At 56.5% G+C, this 20314-nt stretch overlaps 1 protein-coding gene across 1 annotated transcript in view; it reads left to right on the top strand.

Annotated features, from left to right (window-relative positions):
• CFAP77 (cilia and flagella associated protein 77) overlaps window positions 1–20314 on the top strand; it is a 121839-nt gene that overhangs the window by 77634 nt on the left and 23891 nt on the right. The window contains exon 4 of the mRNA XM_044264220.1: window positions 17485–17590. Within this exon, the coding sequence (XP_044120155.1) occupies window positions 17485–17590 (106 nt within the window). The remainder of the gene's footprint in view (window positions 1–17484; window positions 17591–20314) is intronic.

The following is a 20314-nucleotide window of genomic DNA, read 5'->3' as shown; positions in this document are numbered from 1 at the left end:
CAGTTTTGTTCACTGCTGCTTCGTCAGAGCCTGGCACACATAGGACCTCAATAAGTATTTGTTGAGGAGAAATATGGTCCAGGACCTTTGAAGGCTTTGAGACAGAGTCTTTGAAACTAAACACACACAGTCCGTTTGAGGCCAGAGAGGAGGCGGTAAAGCCAGAGTCTGCTCTGTCCCCTGTGCTTGATGTTATGAATCAATATCAATAAGGCTGCCTTGAACAGTGAATGTGTCCCTTGGCCTCGTTACTAGAGGTAGCAAGTCCAGAACAAGGGAGGTGACCTTCCTACTCTATTCTGATGCTCAGGTCACACTTGAAGCATCAACTTAAAAAATGTGAAGCATTATACGTTCAGGGAAGGCCCATAAACAGGAAGGGGTCCAGAGATAGCATACGGGGGTGCTGGCGTGAGGGACAGAAACCACCGTGTACCAGGAACATGACAATAACGGAGGACAGTGGAAGGGCTTTGTTCTCAGAGCCTTGAGAGAACAAAACGAGGACTGGTGTGTGTGTTTGGAGAGCGGGATTGTGGTTCACGTGGCAGAGCCCTCGAGAAACAGCGGACAGGTGCACCATCTCGTTAAATCCCTCCAACAGGGAGGGACTATCATCTCCATTTTACAGATGAGGAGACTGAGGCCCAGAGAGTCCCTTGCCTGAGGCCACATGGCCAGTTGGTGACAGAGCCAAGATTTGAGCTGCTGTCCATACCCACAGCCTGCAGGCTTCCAGGAGGCTGAGCCAGGGCCTGGAGGAGGAAATCATCCTTCAACATCCTGAACCCTGTCCGCGAGACTGCCTATCTCCAGGCGCGTCCTCGGCCGAGGGAGGCCATTGGCGAACAGCAGGGACAGTGGTCAGTGCTGCTGCTCGTGAGCTCTCCGCGGGGACCAGGCTTTCCACAGAGTGACTCAGCATGTCCTCGCGGTGGCCCACCAACTCCACTGACCCACAGGGAAACTGAGGCAGGGAGAGGTTATGTCCCTGAAGCAAGAGCTCACAGGTGATAGCGGAAGCCTGGGTGTTCGGGTCCAGATGGTTTACTCTAGACCCTCGTGCTCAGGGAGGTGTTGGCTGACACCCCAGACCTATGCATCACTGCCAGGCCGGGTCCTGGGACACCCCAAACTGGGTCCAACAGGGGCCAGTCCTCATGGGGAGCCTGCTTCCGTGGACCTGACCCAGGGGCCTTTTGTTCAAAGAGGCCCAGGCAGGGAGAGTAGCTGGGGGGCGGTGTGGGGGGACCCACCCTCTCCCTGCTTCCTCTCTGGGACCCCCGCCCGGCTGCGTCTGCTCCTACCTCTCGCCCCTCCCCAAACTCTGCTCACTCCTTCCTCCAAGGCGGCTTTGTTGCCAGAGCCAGGAATGAGACATTTTTCATGCTTTGCCTTTTTTCCCTCTCTGCTCTCCTGCGGCCCAGACAGAGATTTATTCCCGGCCTGAGGCTCTCGGCATTCGGAGCAGGGAGGGCTCAGGGAGGCGCTGATGGGCCCATAATGGATAGGGCCGTGCTCCCCCGGGGCCTGGCCCTCCCGAACCCCATCCATCAGGAGCGGCTCCGTGCCAGGGTCAGCGCTAACGAGGCCGCAGGCCGCTCCCCCTCGGGGCCTCCCCAGCTCCCGCTCTCCCGCTTTTGATTTTTCTAGAGCTGGGCCTCGCCTGCCCGCGTCGGTGGGCAAAGCGTGGGAGTGGGCCTGGCGCCTCGGCCTCCGTAGCCCCAGCCTCGACACAGCTGGAGGGTTCGCTGGGCTGTGCCTGGCTCTGCCCCTCAGTGACACGGTGGCCCCTCTGACATGGGGGCACGGAGGGGAGAGCCAGTTTCGAGCCCAACACAGCACCCCAGCCTGCTGCTGCGCAAGACCCCCACGCAAAAGAATTCAGAGCCTACAGCGTGTCGCTGAACATGTGCTCAGGGGCCAAGGCCGTCCCTTTCCCTTTGGAGGCCAGATAGAGGCAGCCTTTCGTTCCAGAAAACCAGGTGCCCTGCAGGTTCCAGTAATAATAATACCAGCTTCCATCTTGCTAGCTCCTCTGGGGCCTGGCACAGGGACGGACCCTCCGTGCACAGCCTTTCCCCTGACCTTCAGAATGACCCTTGAGTAGCAACACTCTTTCTACAGATGGGGAAACTGAGGCCCAGAGATGCTTGTCTGTGATCGCGTAGCCAGAGAGTGGGATTTGACCTTGGAGGTCCTATCTGTCGCTTCTGTCCTGTACCGTGTGCTCACTCAGGGCCCGCCTGTGCTGGGTGTCACGCCGGGTGTTCGGGATACCAGGAGGACACAGGGCGCAAAATGGGACACATGTTGTTTCGGTGGGAGGGGAGGGTGGCAGAAGGCACAGGGAGACTCTGGGCCCTGCCTGGTTTTGCTCACTGCTGTGTCCCCAACGTCTAGCACAGGCCCGGGACATAGTAGGTGCTCAGTGAGTGCTGGCTGCCTGACTGGAAGGGGAGAAGGGTTGGCATGCTTGTGATCGCTCCCCAGCTGGGACACAGCCAGCACGTGAGGGGAACAACTTCTTCCCTGGGCTTGGACCTGCTGGGCTCTGGGCTTCAGTTATTGGCTTCCTGGGGCTTCTGGAACAGATCACCACCAAGCCGGTGGCTTCACACAACAGAAGTGTATTCCCTCCTAACGTGGAGCCGGAAATCCAAACTCAGAGTGTCACGGGGCCCCCTTCCCGCCGAAGGTTCTAGGCGAGAATCCCTCCTCCCCTCTGGTGGCCCGGGGCGTCCCTGGGCTCGTGGCTGCGTCCTCCAGCCCCAGCTCTCGGCTCACACCGCCTCCTCTCCGCGTGTTCGGGTCTCTCCCCTTTTGTCTCCAACAACAACACGGGTCCCTGGATTCAGGGCTCCCCCAATAATCCAGGGTGATCTGACCTCAAGCTCCCAAAGCTACTTACGTCGGCCAAAGCTCCTCTCTGACTTCAGGTCACACTCATGGGCTCTGGGGTAGAAGGAGGACGTATCTCGGGGGGGGTGGCACCCACCGGTCGCCCTACTGTGGTCATCAGGGCGTCTTCCCGCAAAGTCGTGCACTTGAGGCACCGTGGGGTTTGGGGGGAGCTTCTTTGTCGGGAACTGAACTATTGCTTCGGCACGCGTGCTCCTGTCGTCTTGTCACGTGCTGCCCGTCCCGTGTTTGTGGAAAATGAGAAAGTTCGCAATCAGTCAAGAGTTTTAATCAGCCGAAAGATGACAGGTATCCGTGCTTTCCGGAGGAGCAAACGTTTGGCCACTCCTTTCTTCGTATTTATTAGGAAACTCTCCAAAAGCACAGAGAAGTTCAGAAGCTTTCGTAACTAACTCCGTGGCCCCGCACTTGGGTTTCACAAAGTTTACCACCAGGCTGTATTTGCATCCAAGCCCTTATTAGAGAAATAAAATAGACCAAATACAGCTTGAAGCCCCTTCTCAGCCCCTCCTGGCCCCACGCCCTTCCCTCTGCTCCCGGGGGACCCTCCTGAGGTTGGAATATGCGTCCTTTCGTCCGGGTTCGCCCATCTTCGCTTCGGCGCACGTGGCCGTTAATAATGCGTATGTGTGTGTTCACGTGGCTTCAAAACACGTAAATCCCTTTGCGTGGCAGCTTGTTTTTGTTGCTCCACACATTTGCAAAGGTCACCCTGCCCCGCCGGGCGGGTGTTTTCGTCTCCCATCACGGGATGTCCGGGGGCTCCCCATTTCCTGTGGGCGAGGTTCCTCAGGGTCAAGTCCACGGGGGGAGTTGCTGGGCTGAAGGGGCCTCCTCGGCTTCTGCCAGGAGCCAGTGCCCTCTCTGCAACCCCACGGGGCAGGGAGGCCCCATCTGCTACTCACCCTGTCCCCAGACGCCAGGACCCCTGCGCAGCAGACATCTGCGTGTGCACGAGGCACTCCGTCCCCCGTCATGTGCGCTGGCTCCGCGGGGCCTCTCCCCCAGGGGGGCTCAAGCCCCACCGGAGCCTGCAGCTGGGCGCGGTGGGAGGGGGGCGCTGCAGGAGCACAGGGGGAGCTCCCGTTTCAGGCACAGAGCCTCAAGGTTGAGATAGAAGCTTCCAGAAAGCCTGGGCCCGCCTCTGGGCGTCTGTGTGGGGAAACTGCTAATTGACTTCACCCTTGTGAAAAAATGTTAACAAATTGCAAATGACCTCTTAGACAAGTTTAGAAGTCAGGAGAGCGCAGCTAACTAAGTCTCCCTGCTCTGTCATTAGCTTTTATGTTGGATCCACAAACAATTAAAAAATAACCACAAGCCCAGAGGTCCTCTTCTCTAATTAGCTCTAAGAGTCCTGACAGGGAGAGCAGCCCCTCAATTACCGCCCCTTCCTCCAGGCTAGTTAGAAAAGACAGGCCCTCAGGCTGTGGGGGGACAAGCAGGAACAAGGCAGGGGCTTGAGGAGGGGTGTGGGAGCTGCGGCAGGTCCCCCGGGGCCGGGGCTGACCGGCTGCCCGCCCCACAGAGGCGCTGCTGGCGATCAGCTTGGAGGGTGCTCTGCACGGGAGAGGCTCAGAGCTGGACCCCAAGGGTGCCGGCAATCCCGTGGGCCAGGCCCCCCGGGGGTGGGGGGTTGCAGCCTCGGTGACACGGGAAAGTCCGACGGTGGGGCCCAGGCCGCTGTACGTGGGATAATTCTTTTGTGTCCTCAAGACTGAGGATTCCTGGTCCCCGCGGGCTTGAAACGCTGTTCGGATGGAGGCAGGCCCAGGCCTGTGTCTTCCTGCTCCAGGCACCTGGCGATGGCAGGATTTCCGCAGGCCCCCAAGCACGCTTGCTGTCGTGAGCCCTCTCCTCCGCACAAGAAAAGCATTATAATAATCTAAAATATTTAATGGCTGTGCTGATTTTAAAAAGAAATCAAACCATTTCCACGGGTCCCTAACAGTGTCCTAGAGCCTAGGCGTCAGGCCTCCTGGGCCAGTGGGCAGGTTGGTCCTGCTTTTCCCTTCGGGCCTGTCCAAACCCTCCCTCCGCTGAACGAGTTTCCTCTCTTCTCCTACCTCTTCCCAAGGGAGCGGAGACGGAGGCGGAGAGAGGGTGGAAAACTGAGAAGACCCCAGACTCCGCACGCCACTCTCTGGCTCCCACGCTGAGGGGCTCTGAGCTCCCGCTCTTTGTGGGCCTCCATTTCTCGTCTGTAGGTGGGGGCAAGACTACGTCCTCCTGGGTCCGAAGAAATGGTGTGAGTTCATCAGTAAAGAGTCCTTGGAGTTCTTGAAAAGAGAGAGACCAAGGACTCACCACATAGCCTTGTGATTCAAGGCGCAGAGCCTCTTGGAGAGGGGGCAGAGTTTCCCAGGCCTGTGGAGGCCCGGCGGGGAGGAGAGGGAAGCCGACGCTGTGTGAGGCCGTAGGGAGTGGTGGGGTCTGTGTCTCGGTGGAGCACATGCCTGGTCCAAGGGCAGCAGCTCCAGCCAGTTATGGACCCATGGGAATGGAGGCCCAGCGCTGCCCTAACCGACAATCTAATGCCTCACTAAGGAAAGCCAGACATCTGGGTTTTTACGTGAATTCTGATTTAAAAAATGTATACATTGGTAGCAGAGAGTTTTAGAACACTGGAGATTGCTATTTGCAACCACGCTGGGGCAGGACCCTCAAATCCAGGTCCCGAGCAGACGACTTCCTCTACTTGAGCTGTATAGATCGTCTGGCATCATTCACGCTAGTTCCTCACCCACCGGTGTCTTCGTCAGTGAAACGGGGGCTGATGGCGGTCCCAGGTCCTCTCCCTCGTGGGGCTCTTGTGACGGTGACCTGGAACCGTCCTGGGCACATGGGTGCAGCATGGGAGGGAGGGGGTGTGGTGGCTAAGGGTCCCGGAGGGGCCTGGGGTGAGGAAGTGTTGCGCATCCTGACCGCACCGCGGGCGCGTGAAGGCCTGCGTGTGATGACGTTGCGGAGAAATAAACACACACGCGACCACGAGTAAGTCTGGGGGGAGCCGAATGAGATGTGTGGACTGAACCCCTCTGTTTCGTTTCTTACAATTGCTTGTGAAATCTACAATGATCTCGATAAAAATGTTAATTAAAAAAAACAAAGCACAAAATAAAAAATGGATTTAGCTGTGGCTTTGGCAGGGTGGAGGCAAAGTCAGCCAGGAGCACCTCCGGGGAGAAACAGCGGTGCAGCTGCAGGCAGGAGCCGAGGGCTCCGCGGACGGTCCCTGATGTCCCTGGGCTGTCAGACACAGGGGCCCGTTCAGGAAGCCTCGGGCATGGAGGCGAAGGGAAGCGCACTACTCCGGGCCGTCTGAGCACGCAGGCCCCACAGGGCAGGGAGGGACAGTTCTGGGGGGTGCACCAGGAGCTGGGGCTCCTTACACGGTGCCCCTGTGGGCTGTCCCTCGTGGGCTCGGGTTTGATTTCCAGCCTGTGACAGAAGCCCGGCCCTCCAGCCCGCTCCCTCCCCCAAAACCACCGCTCCCTCCCCCAAAACCAGACCGTCCTTGGTCCTTGGCCGCAGCCCATCCGGGAGACCACTGTCTACTCCTCCAGCCCTCCGGGGCCGTGCGGGGGCCAGTACCAGCGCCTTGCCCGCCCCCTGGGAGCGGCGGACCAGTGGCATAGTAGAGATGGATTTTAATTTTATTTTAACAAAATCGCTGTCCCCACTGAAGAAGCATCAAGCGCCAAATAAGGCCCAGTTTTGAGCGGAATCACGTTGAACAGACCTCCGTGCTGTCATTGATTTTCCAGGAAGAAAAAAATTGCCTCTGGCTACTAAACCGAATTAGTAGTCACTGATGACCAATTATTTTAGCCCGCTGCGCACGGAGAGCCGTACTAAAATCCGGTTTGTCAGACCCAAGGCTCCCTTCTCAAACACCTTTCAACAAATGTGTACCTGAAGTCCCTCAGAAGGTTCCTGCAGTTTCCTCTCCTCCGCCAACTTCTCCAGCTCCACAAAGTTTTAATGAGCAGCGAAGATGAAGATGGGTTGCCATGAAAGGGCCCCCCTAATCCACAGAGCGCTCTTTGGCAGAGAGGAGCCGAGCCGGCAAATCAGAGCTGTCAGCCCTCATCCCCCGCACGCACAAAGTGTCAGCCTAATGTTTGCAAATGATAATTTCCATTTCCCTACCTCGTCCCTGGCGCCTTCATCCGAGATCAACCCCTGGTCTGGGGTATCAATCGCGAAGCAGCGAAGATGGGTCGGATTGAACTAATTTGAAGTTTCTTGCCGGCCTACCCCAAGTCGAGCTGATTTCATTTCATTTTATTCCCCATTTTCCGCTTTATTAGACTTAGTTTTGACATGGTTTTGTTGTGAGCGAAAACGTCAGGGTGGTAAGGAACTTCTCCGAGAGGTTCCTGCCGGGTTATGGGCAGACAATTGGTCACCGACGGGCACTGCTCAGACACGGTGGGACGGGCACGCAGAAATCCTCGCAACCGCGGGCCAGGGCCCGAGGCCCCCGGGATGGGACCGCCCAGGTTCAGGACCCACTGGCCTTCTCTCTGTAGAGGAAGGACTGCTGGATGGAAAACACAGCTTTACCGCCTGGGCACAGAGCAGGACCAGCGGCGAGGCCACCACGACAGGCCACTGGGCAGCGACCACTGGACGGCTCAGACCCTCTTTGGGGTTGCTGGACCCGCAGCCTAACCGTGAAGCGGCTAGCTCTTCCGAGTCAGGGGACCCTGGGTGGGGATCCTGAGTGGGGTCCCCCTGTTACGGCCCTACCTGCTCCATGTCCGTGAGCAAACCCTGGGCAAGTTGCTTGATTTATCTGAGCCTCAGTTTCCCTCCGTGAAAGCAGGACTCCTGTCGGAGTCGTGAGGAATCAGTGGGACTGCAGCTGGAGTGCTCGGTGGCAGGCTGGATATAGTAAGTGCTCATTAAAACGGGAGGTATTTCCCACCTGCTGTTGGGCTCCCATGCTCATCAGGCCAGGGCAGGGCTGGGAGGCACGGAGCCAGCCTGATCGGATCCCCCGTCTTTGCTCATGCTCACCGCTCTGTAAGGAGTCCCTCGCTTCACTCCCCCACCCCAACCTCCACCCTCTGCTCACCCACAAAGAGCCATCAAAAGGCTCAGAGAGAACATTCCTCCTCCCAAGTCCTGCCGTAGGAGACTCCCTGCCTGGGGGGCAGAGGGCTGCAGGCAGATCCGTCCACAAGCTCCCCACACAAACGCCACGCTCCCTGGCTGTGTGGTCTTGGGCAAGACCGTGACCTTCTCTGGGCCTCAGATTTCCCGTCTTAATGAGAATATTAATATCGTGAGACAGAGCCCTGCATCAGGCTCCGCGCTCAGCGTGGGGTCTGCTGTCCCTCTTCCTCTGTTCATCTTCCCCTGCTATCGCTCTCTCTCAAATAGATACATAAGTAATTAAATTAAAAAAAAAAACCGCCTCCAGGGCCATGGTCCTCAGGATTGAGGAAGCAGGCAGGATGTGTGCGCTGTGACGATCATGGCTATTGTTGCTACAGACTGGAGACAGCTTGTTCCCGTTAGCGGGAGCCTGTTCACGCTCCTGGCGGGTCGGACGGGTGAGCGGACAGATGAGTTCGTGGACACAGGGCTGATCTCATTCAGAGGAAGGGTAGCCCTTCCTCCCCTGGAGTGGCCTGGGTCCTCAAATCCTATGCCGCCGCCCCCCTCCTGGTCTAATTCACTCCACCACGAAAGCAACCGTTGGGAAGCGTGGCCATCGCCGTGCATCAGCCTCTCTCCTCTTGCTCTGAAACCGTCTGTAGCTCCCTAGCACCCTCACCAGCCCCTTTCTCTCTTACAACTCCTGCCTTGGCCATTTTCTCCACAATCTGTCTTCTTGGTTTTTTCTCTTAAAACAACTTTATTGGGATATAATTTTTAGACACGGAAATGGTTCATGTATAATTTGATGCGTTTTGACAAATTTACCCAACTTGGAGCTGGGGGTGCCTGGTGGGTTCAGCCGGTGGAACGTCTAACTCCTGATCTCAGGGTTGTGAATTTGAGCCCCACATTGGGCGTAAAGATAACTTTAAAAAACTTTAGATACCAGAGTAGTCAATGAAAATACAGCACATTTCCATGACACCCCAAAGTCCCCAGAAGCCCTTTATGGACAGTCCTCTCCCTGCCTCCAAGAGGACCCCCGCCAGGACCAAGCTCCCCAGCTCCGGAGTGGACCTGGTCCCAGGCCTCCTGCCTTCCTGACACCCCTTCCCCAGATGCTTGTGCCTGGCCAGCCCTCTGCCCCTCTCTGCTCTTTGAAGAGCTTCCGAACAGCCCCCACACCTACATCCCAGTCCCTGTGCTCTGGGGACCCCTCCGATATCACATGGAAGCACACACTTTTACAAGCCCTAATCACTTTCAAATAGTTTTAAAGATTCATAGGGAATGAGCCTGAGAATCTCAGATTCCCCTGGCTGGGTGGGCTCTCAGAGAGCCCCACCCTCCAGCCAGAGGCCTCCTAGACTAAACACCCTCAGGGAGGGGCTGCTGCCATGGGCCACCTGTTCTGGCCGGGCCCTCTGATCTGGGGGGTCTGCCATCGCTGCCCCTTTTGGGATCCAGGAGCCACTCCGACATGCTGGCTCTAATTACCGAGCTCCCCTGTGCCAGGGAAGAGAGGGACCTAAAGGCCCAGGGGCTTGCCTTCGGTTATCTGCACCCTTTCTGCAGACAGAAGGGCTACCCTGCCCCCATCTCTAGGTTCCCCAAGGAATAGTGAATTTCTTCCAAAGACCCCCCTCTTAGGCGTTGCAGTGGAGGAGGAAAACTGTCCTCGGAAAAGAGTTGGTTCTTAGAGGGAAAGGAAGTGGGATCCCAGAGCCACAAAGACGATTTACCAGGTGCAGGCTTGCTGTCCGGGCCAGGAGGGGCACAGAGAACAGTCCGGCCTTGACCCCCGTTCCATGAAGCTTAGAGCTGCTGGGACAGGTGGGCACTGAACTGGTTGCTGTAAAAAATGTCCAAAAGACCTTTCCGGGTGCAAAATGCAGGGACAGCAACGTCTCCTGCAGAGCTACAGGAGGTCTCAGGAGGGACGGGACGGTGCAGCGAGATGGGGTGGGGAGGCACTCATTTAAGCTGAGACTAGCAGATGAAACAGGGGATCCTAGGGTGTGCTGGTCTGGGAGGAGGCGGGATGCGATCCTGGAGATAGCACAGAGCCCTTGAAAATTGTGCCCCACGCCCCAAGGGCAAGAGAAGATACCAGTGGGTGTTGAGAGAGATAGGATCAGATGTGCATTGTTTAAAAAGCCCCTGCACCTGCGTGGACCAAGGCTGGGCACTGCTCTGGGGCCTGGGGAGAGAGCGCCTTGGGGGTTGGGGGGTCCTGTCTGAGAGTAGCCAGGCCCCTGGGGTCTAGCCTCTGTCTGCAGGAGGCTCCCTGGCAGACTCCAGTCTCGTGTAAATCGATGGGCATTCTCGTGGCTGTAGCCCGAGGGCAGGAAGGAGTCCAGGCTTTGCTGGTGGAATGTGCTGTGTGACCCTGGACCAGCCATTTGACCTCTCTGGGCTTTGGCTTCCTCACTCCCACGTTTCCCACCTCATTTAGTGAGGATAAATAATTAAGACCTTCTGTGTGCCCCCCTCCAGCTTCTCAAAGGTAAGCTGCAGATAGGGTAGCCGTAATTGTGACCACAGGGGTTCCTCCGCCTGTGGCAAAAATCTTTCATTTGGGGGCAGTAGAAAAATGCCTATTTTTAAAATTATTATTATAAAGAATCACATTTACTTCAGAAGAAAAACAGCTGAATGTATTTAAGGTAGCAGCAAGAAGCAATTGCAGAAGAAAACAAGGAAGTGTCTCCTAAGGGTGCATCCTCGAAGGTTCTAGAACCTGGAGAAATGCTAATAAAACCCCCGACAGCAGCCCCCCAGGGCTGGGCTCTTGCCGGGTGCCTCCCCGGCCGCAAAGGCCTGGCCACCCTGGGCTGCTCGCGGGGGGCTGCTGTGAGTTCTGGTCTGATGTTCTCAGGGCGGGGACTGGGGGCCTTGGATCCGCCACCTGCTCTACGGTCCCAGCCGGCTCACACACAACCTGTCAGACTTGGAATTCCCTCCCTCCCTCCTTCCGTCCTTCCTTCCTTGTTTTTTGTTTTATTCACTGCATAACCAGGAAGCAGGCCTGTGCCTGCGTCAGCCCCGGAGCCGTCATCGGCCGACTTCCTTCCAGACTGTTCTCCAGTCACCCACATCTGCGTGGATGCAGCTCTGTCTCCCCGGACTTGTGTTTTCACACTTGACGGAGGTCTCTGAGACCTTTCTGGGTCATTACACATATGGCCGCTCCATTCTTTTAGGCAGCTCTAGACTTGAAAAATTTAATTACCAGACGATGCTCTCTTCCTCTCTCCCCTACATCCTGGGGCCCCATAGTCTCTGTCTACCACGTTGCACGGCAGGAATTTTTATGATAATTTCCCATAAAGGAGGAAGGAAGCTGTTCCAGCCTTTCCTCTAACATGCTTGATTGAATTTTAAAATCATACTGTACTTCGAAATAATTCCTAGACTCACAAGAAGGGGTAGAGACGGACGGAGAGATCCCGTACTCTTCACGCAGCTCCTCCCGTGATAAAATCTCGCACAACCATGTGCAATGTCAAAACTAAACACGCAGCGTTGGTACAACACAGGGACCGTCGCTTTTATATGCGCTCGGGGGTGTGTGTGCGCACGAGCGCGGTCTGAGTAGCACAGTCAAGACACAGAACTGCTCCATCACCTCAAGGATCTCCCTCATGCTACCCCACAGGGACTGCCCTCCCCCGCCAACCCCTCACCCCTGGAAAGTTCCAACGTGTGATGTGCGTGACGTCACCATGAAGGTGACCTTCTGAGATTGTCCGTTTCCCCTTGGCACTGTGGCCTTGAGATCTACCTTGTTGTAGAACCTGATGCTTTCCTCTGCCGAGTGCTGTTCCACAGTGTGGACGGACCCTGGCTTCTCGCGCCATTCGGCCGCTGGAGGCTATCTTGGCTGTGCTCAGTTTGGGGATATGACAGAAAAGCTGCTAGAAACATCCGTGTACAGGTTTTCTTGTACGTAAGCTCCCACTTCTCTGGAATAAATGCGTCGGGGTACAGGTGCTGTACGTGTATATCCAGGGTGGGTTCTTTTTGGTTTTTTTTAAGATTTCATCTTTAAGTCATTTCTACACCCAACGTGGGGCTCGAACTCACGATCCCAAGATCGAGTCACAGGCTCCACCCACGGAGCCCGCCCAGCGCCGCCGTATGTTTAGATCCTTAAGACGCCGCCAAGCTGTTTTCCAGAGTGGCTGTGCGACTTCTCCTTCCTCCAGCAACGCCGCGAGCCTTGGCTTCTCTGCATCCTGGCCCGCGTTTGCTCCTGCTCAGTTCTACACAATACGTGTGTCGTGGACCGGTATGTCCTCCGATGACTCCGATGAAACTTTGTATCTTCCTAATCGGTTTGCTTCCACATGGGGTCTGAGAGCTCTCCATGCGTTCCAGAGAGAAGCGCTTGGCCAACGTGTGGTTTGCAGGGCCCTCCTCCTGGTCTGGGGAGCTGGTCTTTCCGTCTTCTTCAGAGGACTTCGCACAGAGCAAAAGGCCTTCATCTCGAGGAAGTCTGATTCATCACTTTGTACCTTCTCTTATGGATCTTGCTTTTGGTGCCAAATCCTGGAAGTCAGCACCAAGCCTGGCCTGAGCTCCTGAAAACCTGTACATGGATATTTCTAGCAGCTTTATTTGTCATATCCCCAAACTGGGCACAGCCAAGATATCCTCCAGCGGCCTGAGCTCCTGAGCTTCTCCTGCGTTTTTTTCGGAGAATTTAATCGGTTATCTTCATATGGAAATCCATGATCTATTTTGAGGTCATTCTTGTGCAGGGTATGAGCCCTCGGTCGAGAGCTGTTTTGTGGGTTTTTGCCCACAACGTCCAGTCATTTCTGTGCTATCGGTTGAAAAGACTGTCCTTCGTCCATCGAGCGGCACTGTCCATCAACTTACGGTCTTTATTATACCTTCTACGTAGCCTAGTGTCCTATATCCTGAATTATGAAAAAGTGCACCTCTCAGAATTTTGCCTGATCTTTCTTTCTCTGACTCCCCTTCCCTCTTCTTCAACGACACGAACGATTCCTGCCCCGGGGGTGTTGGCGTGCAGTGGCCCAGGCCGGTGGCAAACCAGTGACCTGGAATCCCTGTTGTGAGCGGCCACCTGGCGGGGTCGGCCGAGGACAGGCGATCAGGGGAGGCGACCCCATGGCTGAGACCAGCAGAAGCCGAGGGTGAGCCAGGTGGCGGTGGAGGCAAGGAACCCTGAAGGTCCCTGGCCCGGAGTCTAGGCTTAGGGTTAAAACAGGGAAGGGTGATGTGATCTGATTTGTGTCCTGACAAGCCTCCCCGTCTTTTTACCCAAGTGAACGAGCCAGAGCAGAAATGGGCAGAAGCTGCCGGATCTCCCTCAGCCAGCCTCGCTGGGGCTGCCGTGACCCCCAAGGTTTCTCAGCTGCTCTCCCGCTCCAAGCCCCTTCCCCATCCCACCCCTCAAAACGTCTCCAGGTAATAACCACTGGCCGGAGCAGGACCCAAAGCCGGCCAGGCCAGGCTGCGGGAGGGCCTCGAAGGGAGGCTCCTGGTGATGTATGCAGCGGGGGCTGCTGGCAAGACAGCTTTTCTGTTGTGAACGGCCTCTGGGGGTGGATACTGTGAGGTTACGCATCTCATGTCATTAGAAAGCGTGGCCATAAATTAGGCTGCTCAGAAGCATGGGGCGTGTGATAATTAAGCAATAAAAGTCACCGCAGGGGTAAAGGAACCGGAAAACAAAGAGCCACTGTTTGTAGCCGCTCGGCAGGCTGCTCTGTAAAGAGACCTCTGAGCTCCAGAGGCTTTTCAGAGACGCGGAGCCGCTGCTCAAGCAGAGCCCTCGCTCAGCCCGGTCCCCGCCCAGGGAGGTCTGCACAGTGGTCAGACTACACCGGAACGCACGGGGCGCAGGTGGATGTTTAGGGTCCCATCTGACTCTGTGTCTATCTCTGCGGCCACGAAATCCAAAACCTGGAGGGGCCCCGCAGGGAGCGGAGCTGGCCGGGCAAGGGGCAGCAGGGAAGGGAGAGGCGTGGGGCGCCCTGACAGTGACCCTCGGCGCCGGCCGGTAGCTGCTGCCCACAGACTGCCCGGTCAGCACCTGCCGGTTTTCAAGACAGTCTGGGAAGCTGGGGTTTTAATGTAAAATTTCCCGACTTTTAACTGTTAATAACTATGATGGCAGTGTCAAGGTATTTAAGGTTGCTGTCTTGAACGCAAAGCCAGAGGGGTGCCTGGTGGCTCAGTCAGTTAAGCATCGGACTCTTGGTTTAAGTTCAGGTCTTGATCTCAGGGTTATGAGATGGAAGCCAGTGTTGGGCTCTGCACTGGATGTGGAGCCTACTTAAAATTCTCTCTCTCCCTCTCCCTCTGCCCCTTCCCCTCATAAAACAAACAAACAAACAAAAACAGAAACAAAAACAAAAAACGCAAAGCTAGAGAGGCTGGAAGTTTGCCTCAAGATTCTGGTGGCAGGGAGGGGGGATGCGTGCGTCTTCTTAACACTGCCGTTTCTGCTTTCCCTGGTCTGTGGGGAAGACCAGAGCGTTTCCTGGGGCGCTTGCATTTCCAGAAGCGCAATGAGAGAAGCTGCGGTTCCTTCCCCAGACACCTGCTCAGAAGTTAATGTCCACAACTCTTGGGACTTCGGGGGCTAAGACCCCCGGGGCTAAGGCTTAAGCCTCAAAGTGTGGGTCCGGGGCCACAACACCTGTGGCCACTCCAGACCCACCAAACCAGAACGTGCCTGTAATGAGATCCCCCGGGGACGGGGACCCACGCACACATGCCAGGTTGCAGAACGCTGTTCTGTGTTTCCTTGGGCTGTGGAAGACTGATTCCTAGTCTTAGGACCTGCTTTGGATGCCCTCCAGAGGAGGGAGGGCTGTTTCTAAGTGTGTCCCTGGGGTGGGCCGCGGGACCCCTGTGTGTCAGCTCCCTATGAGGACACTGGTCTCTGGATACAGGGCCTACTCCCAGGAAGCATTTGCATAGTTCTTAATCCCATCTCGAGATCCTTCAGTGGACTACCTCTGCAAAAGCCCTTTTTCCAAATAAAGTCATATTTACAGGTCTAGGGAGGAGGATGGAAACACCACTTGGAGGACCACCCTTCAGCCCGCACACCCTGTATCAGAACTACATTTGCTAAAAATGCAATTTCCTGGGTCCCCCTCCCACTTCCTAGCTCAGAACTTCTGGGGGTTGGGCCCAAGTGGTTCTTTTTTTTTTTTTTTTTTTTAAGATTTTTTTTTATTTATCTGACAGACAGAGATCACAAGTAGGCAGAGAGGCAGGCGGAGAGAGAGGGGGAAGCAGGATCCCCACTGCGCAGAGAGCCCAATGCAGGGCTCCATCCCAGGAACCTGGAATCATAATCTGAGCCGAAGGTAGAGGCTTTAACCCACTGAGCCACCCAGGTGCCCAAGGCCCAGGTGATTCTTATGCACCAGAAAAATCTGAGACTCTCTGGCCAGGGAAATGAAGAAATGATCAGCTCAGATGTGAGAGGCAGAAGCTAGCTAGGACTGTTCACCAACAAAAGGAAGGTCAGAAAGACATGGGAGGGGGAAGCAATGAGCCTGATTCACTGTTTCTTCTTCTTTTTCCCTTTTTGCTTAGCATGAACAATGTCAAACATGCACGAAGGTATGAGCCGACACTATAATACACGCCCGCGATCAACCCCCAACACCCAGCTTCAACCATTACCGGTACACGCCGCCACCCGTTCCCACTTTACCTGACTGTCATGTATTTCCCGTTTGTGGAAGCTCCTTTTTAAAGCAAATTGTCAACAACCAATTACTCCACCCACAAGCCCTTCTGTATTCTCCCACAGAAACACTTGAATAGCTTCCAAACCTCGGTTAACGCTCACTTGGCCCACACCTTCCCACGGATGGTTTGCTTGACTCAGGGTCCGAACGAGGCCCATGGACGTCACCTGCTGGGTGCATTTCTCAGGTCACTGTCATCTACCCCCCTTCTCTCCTCCCTCCCCGCGGTCCAGTACTTGCTGACGTCACTCATCCTGCAGAGCGTCCCACACTCGGGCCTGGGCACCGGCATCCTCGCGCGGGTGCGTAGCACACCCCAGGCCCCGAGCCCCTGGCGAGCCGTGGCAAGCAGGCCGACCGCGGTGCGTCTGATGCGGTGGCCCGGCCACAGGCGGCTGCCGAACCCTCGCCACGTGGCTGGTGCCACCGAGGAGCTGAATTTACCTTCTTATTTAATTTTGACTAAGTAAAATTCAAAATTTCAAAACTAAATCTTTCGAACACCCCGTGTATATTTAAAGAAGGGCTCTATGGTGCTGTGACAATATTTCGGCTGGACTAGATAACACAATATCCGTAAGGAGAGGAATAAAATACATTAGTAAAACCGATTCCGCCCGTTCCTTTTTCACATTGCCCCCGGAAAAGCCCTCGTTACATGGCGACTGGCGTTGTGTTTCGATTTGACAGTGTTTCTAGAAGTCTGATGACCGCCGGGGTACTTTGGTTTCTTTTCCCGAAGCACACTGGGTGGGCGGTCCCGCGTGCCTCCCTCTGTATCACTTTGGGCACAGACGTCTGCTTGTCCCTTTCAGAAACGGTAAGATTGATCACGTGGGGAAATTGTACGGTGTGTCTGTCTTTGACCACAACAGAGAAAGGGGGCATTTGGTTCCGCTGCCGTAGCCTGCCCCACGCAGGGTACGGTCTCCGGCCAGCTCGGCCCCGAACGGCGCTGGCAGCCGCTGGCAATGATTGTCTCCGTCCGTCCTTTCGCTGGGAGCGGCGCCCCGGCGAGTCCCCTCCCTTCGGCTCCATCATTCCCTCCTGCAACCGTGAGCTCCGGTTCTTCTGGGGAGAACTTGTCCTCATCACCTGTCACCTGTGCGGCAACTCTGGGCAGGTCTCACGTGCCACCCACCAATCCTCTGGGAGAGGACACCGCTGCGAAGGGGCATCCGAAATGGGGCGCACAGGGCAAGTGCTCTCCCAGGCCGGAGACCCTTGTCAAGGAGAATCAGAGTCTGAATCTGGAGGCGGTGATGATTGCATGCAGCTCCCCCCCTGCACAAGGAGAAAGAGACTCAGCATGGGGGGGGCAGGGGGAGGGCCTTACCGCATGGGAGCGGGGGTGGGGGTCAGGGAAGGACACAGGCAGGGCAAGGCGATGCTCGCTGAGCTGATCCGATGGGATTCTTGGTAAAGGCAGGCCAAGGTGATGAGACACTGAAACCAAGGGGGGGTGTGACGCGGGGTGGGGGTTGACTTCACCGATTCTTTACGAAGACTGGCTTCACCGATCAAGGACCAAGCCCAAGGGTAAGGTCTGGTTGAAAAGAGGGCTCCAAGGAGGCCATCTAATGCCCACTCTCGGGGACAGTCTTTGTCACCACCTCCCAGCGCCCCGCCCTGAAGGTCGGGGGGCTTCCTTGGTGGAGAGAATGCGGAGCCTTCCAAGACAGCCTCTCTGTCCTTCTACCCGCAGGCCCTCCACACCTTTCTTCGACCTGCTACAGCATCGCTACCAGCAGCTTTGGGTGCAGGAACAGAAGGCCGCCCAGAAAGCCATTAAACTGGAGAAAAAGCACAAGGTAAAAGCACCCCCCACTCCAGAGCGGCCCCCGTTTGGGACTGGAATGGGGGGAGGGGCTGGCCTGGCAACGCTTTGACACTGACATTTGGGCACGTCTGTCACAAATGTAGGGGGGTGGGGGGCGGGGGTCAAGCTGCGAGGTGCTGTGCTCAAAGGGTCTTGGTGATGATCACACCCAACCCCGACTCAAGCCCGGACAAGGAAGACTCCGGCCACGGCCCTATGTGCCTCTGATGCGGGCCAGAACCCCGTGTCCCGACTCCTCCCCGGGCCTCCGTCCACCAGCCTTCCAGGACTCCGCACATCCTGAAGTCTGATTTTCAACCAACCCGGCCCGGCCGAGACCGCGGGGCGCCCTGGACTAAAGGAAAGGCTAGGAAGGCGGGATGCCGTAGAGAACACATTTCGCTGTACTTCAGGAAAACATTTTGCTCCACAGTGACGACAGGCCACACGCTAAATCCATCGTGTACGTCACACACATCGTGTCCCTTAGGTTTGGCCGAAGCCCCCGTGGTGGCCATCGTTCCTATGTCCTGGGCATGGAAACTGAGCCTCAGCGTGGCGGTGACCGCACAGGGACGCCGAAGCTGTGGACAGAACCGTATCCCCACGCTGCCAGGCGCGAAGGGTGCGAGCGGCAGCCGATCCCGACCGATGAACGCGCGGTGCCACAGGGATTTCACTAGAAGCACGACGCGCGTGTCTGGTTGGTGCCACCATCCGGCCGGGGCCCTCCCGACGCCGTGCTCCGCGCAGGGAGCTGGGCTGAGCGCGCACCCGTGTTCCCGCCTTCCGTCTCCTGAGCACCCCATGAGGCTGGGAACTCATCGGGTCGTCTCGGTTGTTCCATTTTCCTGTGGGCAAACGTAAGCTCGCAGGGATTAAGCGACTGGCCAAAGGCGTCAGAGCCGGGCCTGGACTCCCCTGTGTGTGCGGCCCCAGAGTCTCGGCTCTCCTGGAGGGCGAGGTCCCACCCTGCTAATCGTGGGAAAGACAAAGATGCTCTAGAGCCAAAGTGGGGAAAGGAAGAGTCTGAGCAGGGATCCTGGCGTCTTCAGGACAGGCCAGGAGCAGCACTGCAAGGCAGAGGGCGCCAGGCTCCCCGGGCCCCTGGCCGGCCACCACGGCCCCTCCCGCTGTCCTTGGCGGTGGTGGAGCACAAGACACCGGCTCCTGAAACAGCAGAGTGTCGCAATAACATTTTAATAAGCAGCCCCTGACTAGTTTACTCGTTAATGGCTCAAGAAAGAGTCAACTTACTATGGTAATGAGCAGTTTCGAAGGAAGCCCTGCCGTTACAAGCCCCTTCGAGCTCCAATTCCGTCGCGCGTTTTAATTAGCCGCCATTTCCTGGCGACTCAGAGTGTCGCAAATCCATGGAAAACCGAGCTCCCAAGGACACGTCTTCTGACGCTAGAGACCACCGTGACCAGTGCCCCTCCCCGTTAGGCAGGGCACCCCACTAATGGGAGTGGCTCTGCCCCTAGCCCTGACTGGGAACTGGCGCTGCTCTGGGGCTGTGACGGCCTCAGTTCCCTCACGGGCGAAAGAAAGGCTCAGATCAACTGAGGGCCCACTGTGCCGTGCCCAGCACACATAGTAGGCGCTCAGGAAACGCTCGTGGAACCAACCCCAGGGTTCTCTTCCCGTTCCAAGGTTCTCTGTGGCTGTACATGGTCTAACCACAAGGAACACCCAGACCCACACACACGGGCTGGGGCCTGGGGTTGACAGGATGGTTGATCTTGTGAGGTCAAGTTGCACCGTCCGCGGGGAAGCCTGTCTCTCCAGCAGCAAGGGACATCCTGGGGCTTGGATGGTGGTGCCCACCCCCCCCCATGAAAGTCGCAGCAACAGCTTCCACGCAGTGAGTCTTTATCTCAGGCCCCTTGGCTCAACGCGGAGCTCAGCAAATCCTACGGTGACCAACCTTGTCCGTCAGGCATCAGCGATCCATTTCCAGCAGGGAGATCCATTTCCACTTAGGAAGGGGGAACGGGGTGCCTGCATCCCCCCACCCCCGTTCTGAAGGCAGGCTTGGTCACTCTCGGCGGGCTAGCATCTCAGGTTTGCAGATAGTTGCAAAACTGTTCTAGGAGGCAGAGAAGACGGCTGATCCAAAGGGCTTCTGCGGTATCCACAGACGCATTCAATGGAGTTAATGTCACTGACAAAATCAGCCGATAAAAGGGCTTCGATCTTCAGCTACTTTCGGGTGGAACCCAGGGCAGGTGCAGATTCTGCAGACCCCGAGCTATACCTTGGAGGGCCCGCGGAAGGGGAGTGGGACACGCAAGCTTCCAGCGATGGAATGAGTATGTCCCGGGGATAAAAGGTACCAGCCAGGGGACAGAGTCAGTGGTGCGGTGCGAGGGTCGCACGGTGACAGGCGACAGCCACGCGGCCGAGCCCAGCAAATGCACAGACTTGTCAAATCGCTACGTTGTCCACCCAAAACGAATGTAACATTCTGTGTCGGCTGCCCTTCCGTGAAAGAAAAAAAGAAAGAAAAGAGAAAGTACACAACAAAACACAGGACTAGTACAGATTCTGGAGAAACAGAGCTCACAAGTAGGGCCCCTCCAGGACCTTAGTCAGGACCGTGTGTCACGAGGATCCCCAAAGCTCAAGTTGCATCAGATTGCAGGAAATTTACCCCCTGTGAGCTCTAGGGGCCAGACCAGAAACAGATCTGGGGTGGTCCCACACCAGAATCCAT

The sequence above is a fragment of the Neovison vison genome, chromosome 9 (assembly GCF_020171115.1).
Source record: "Neovison vison isolate M4711 chromosome 9, ASM_NN_V1, whole genome shotgun sequence".
NCBI lineage: Eukaryota > Metazoa > Chordata > Mammalia > Carnivora > Mustelidae > Neogale > Neogale vison.
This window is presented reverse-complemented; position numbering and strand designations above follow the sequence as displayed.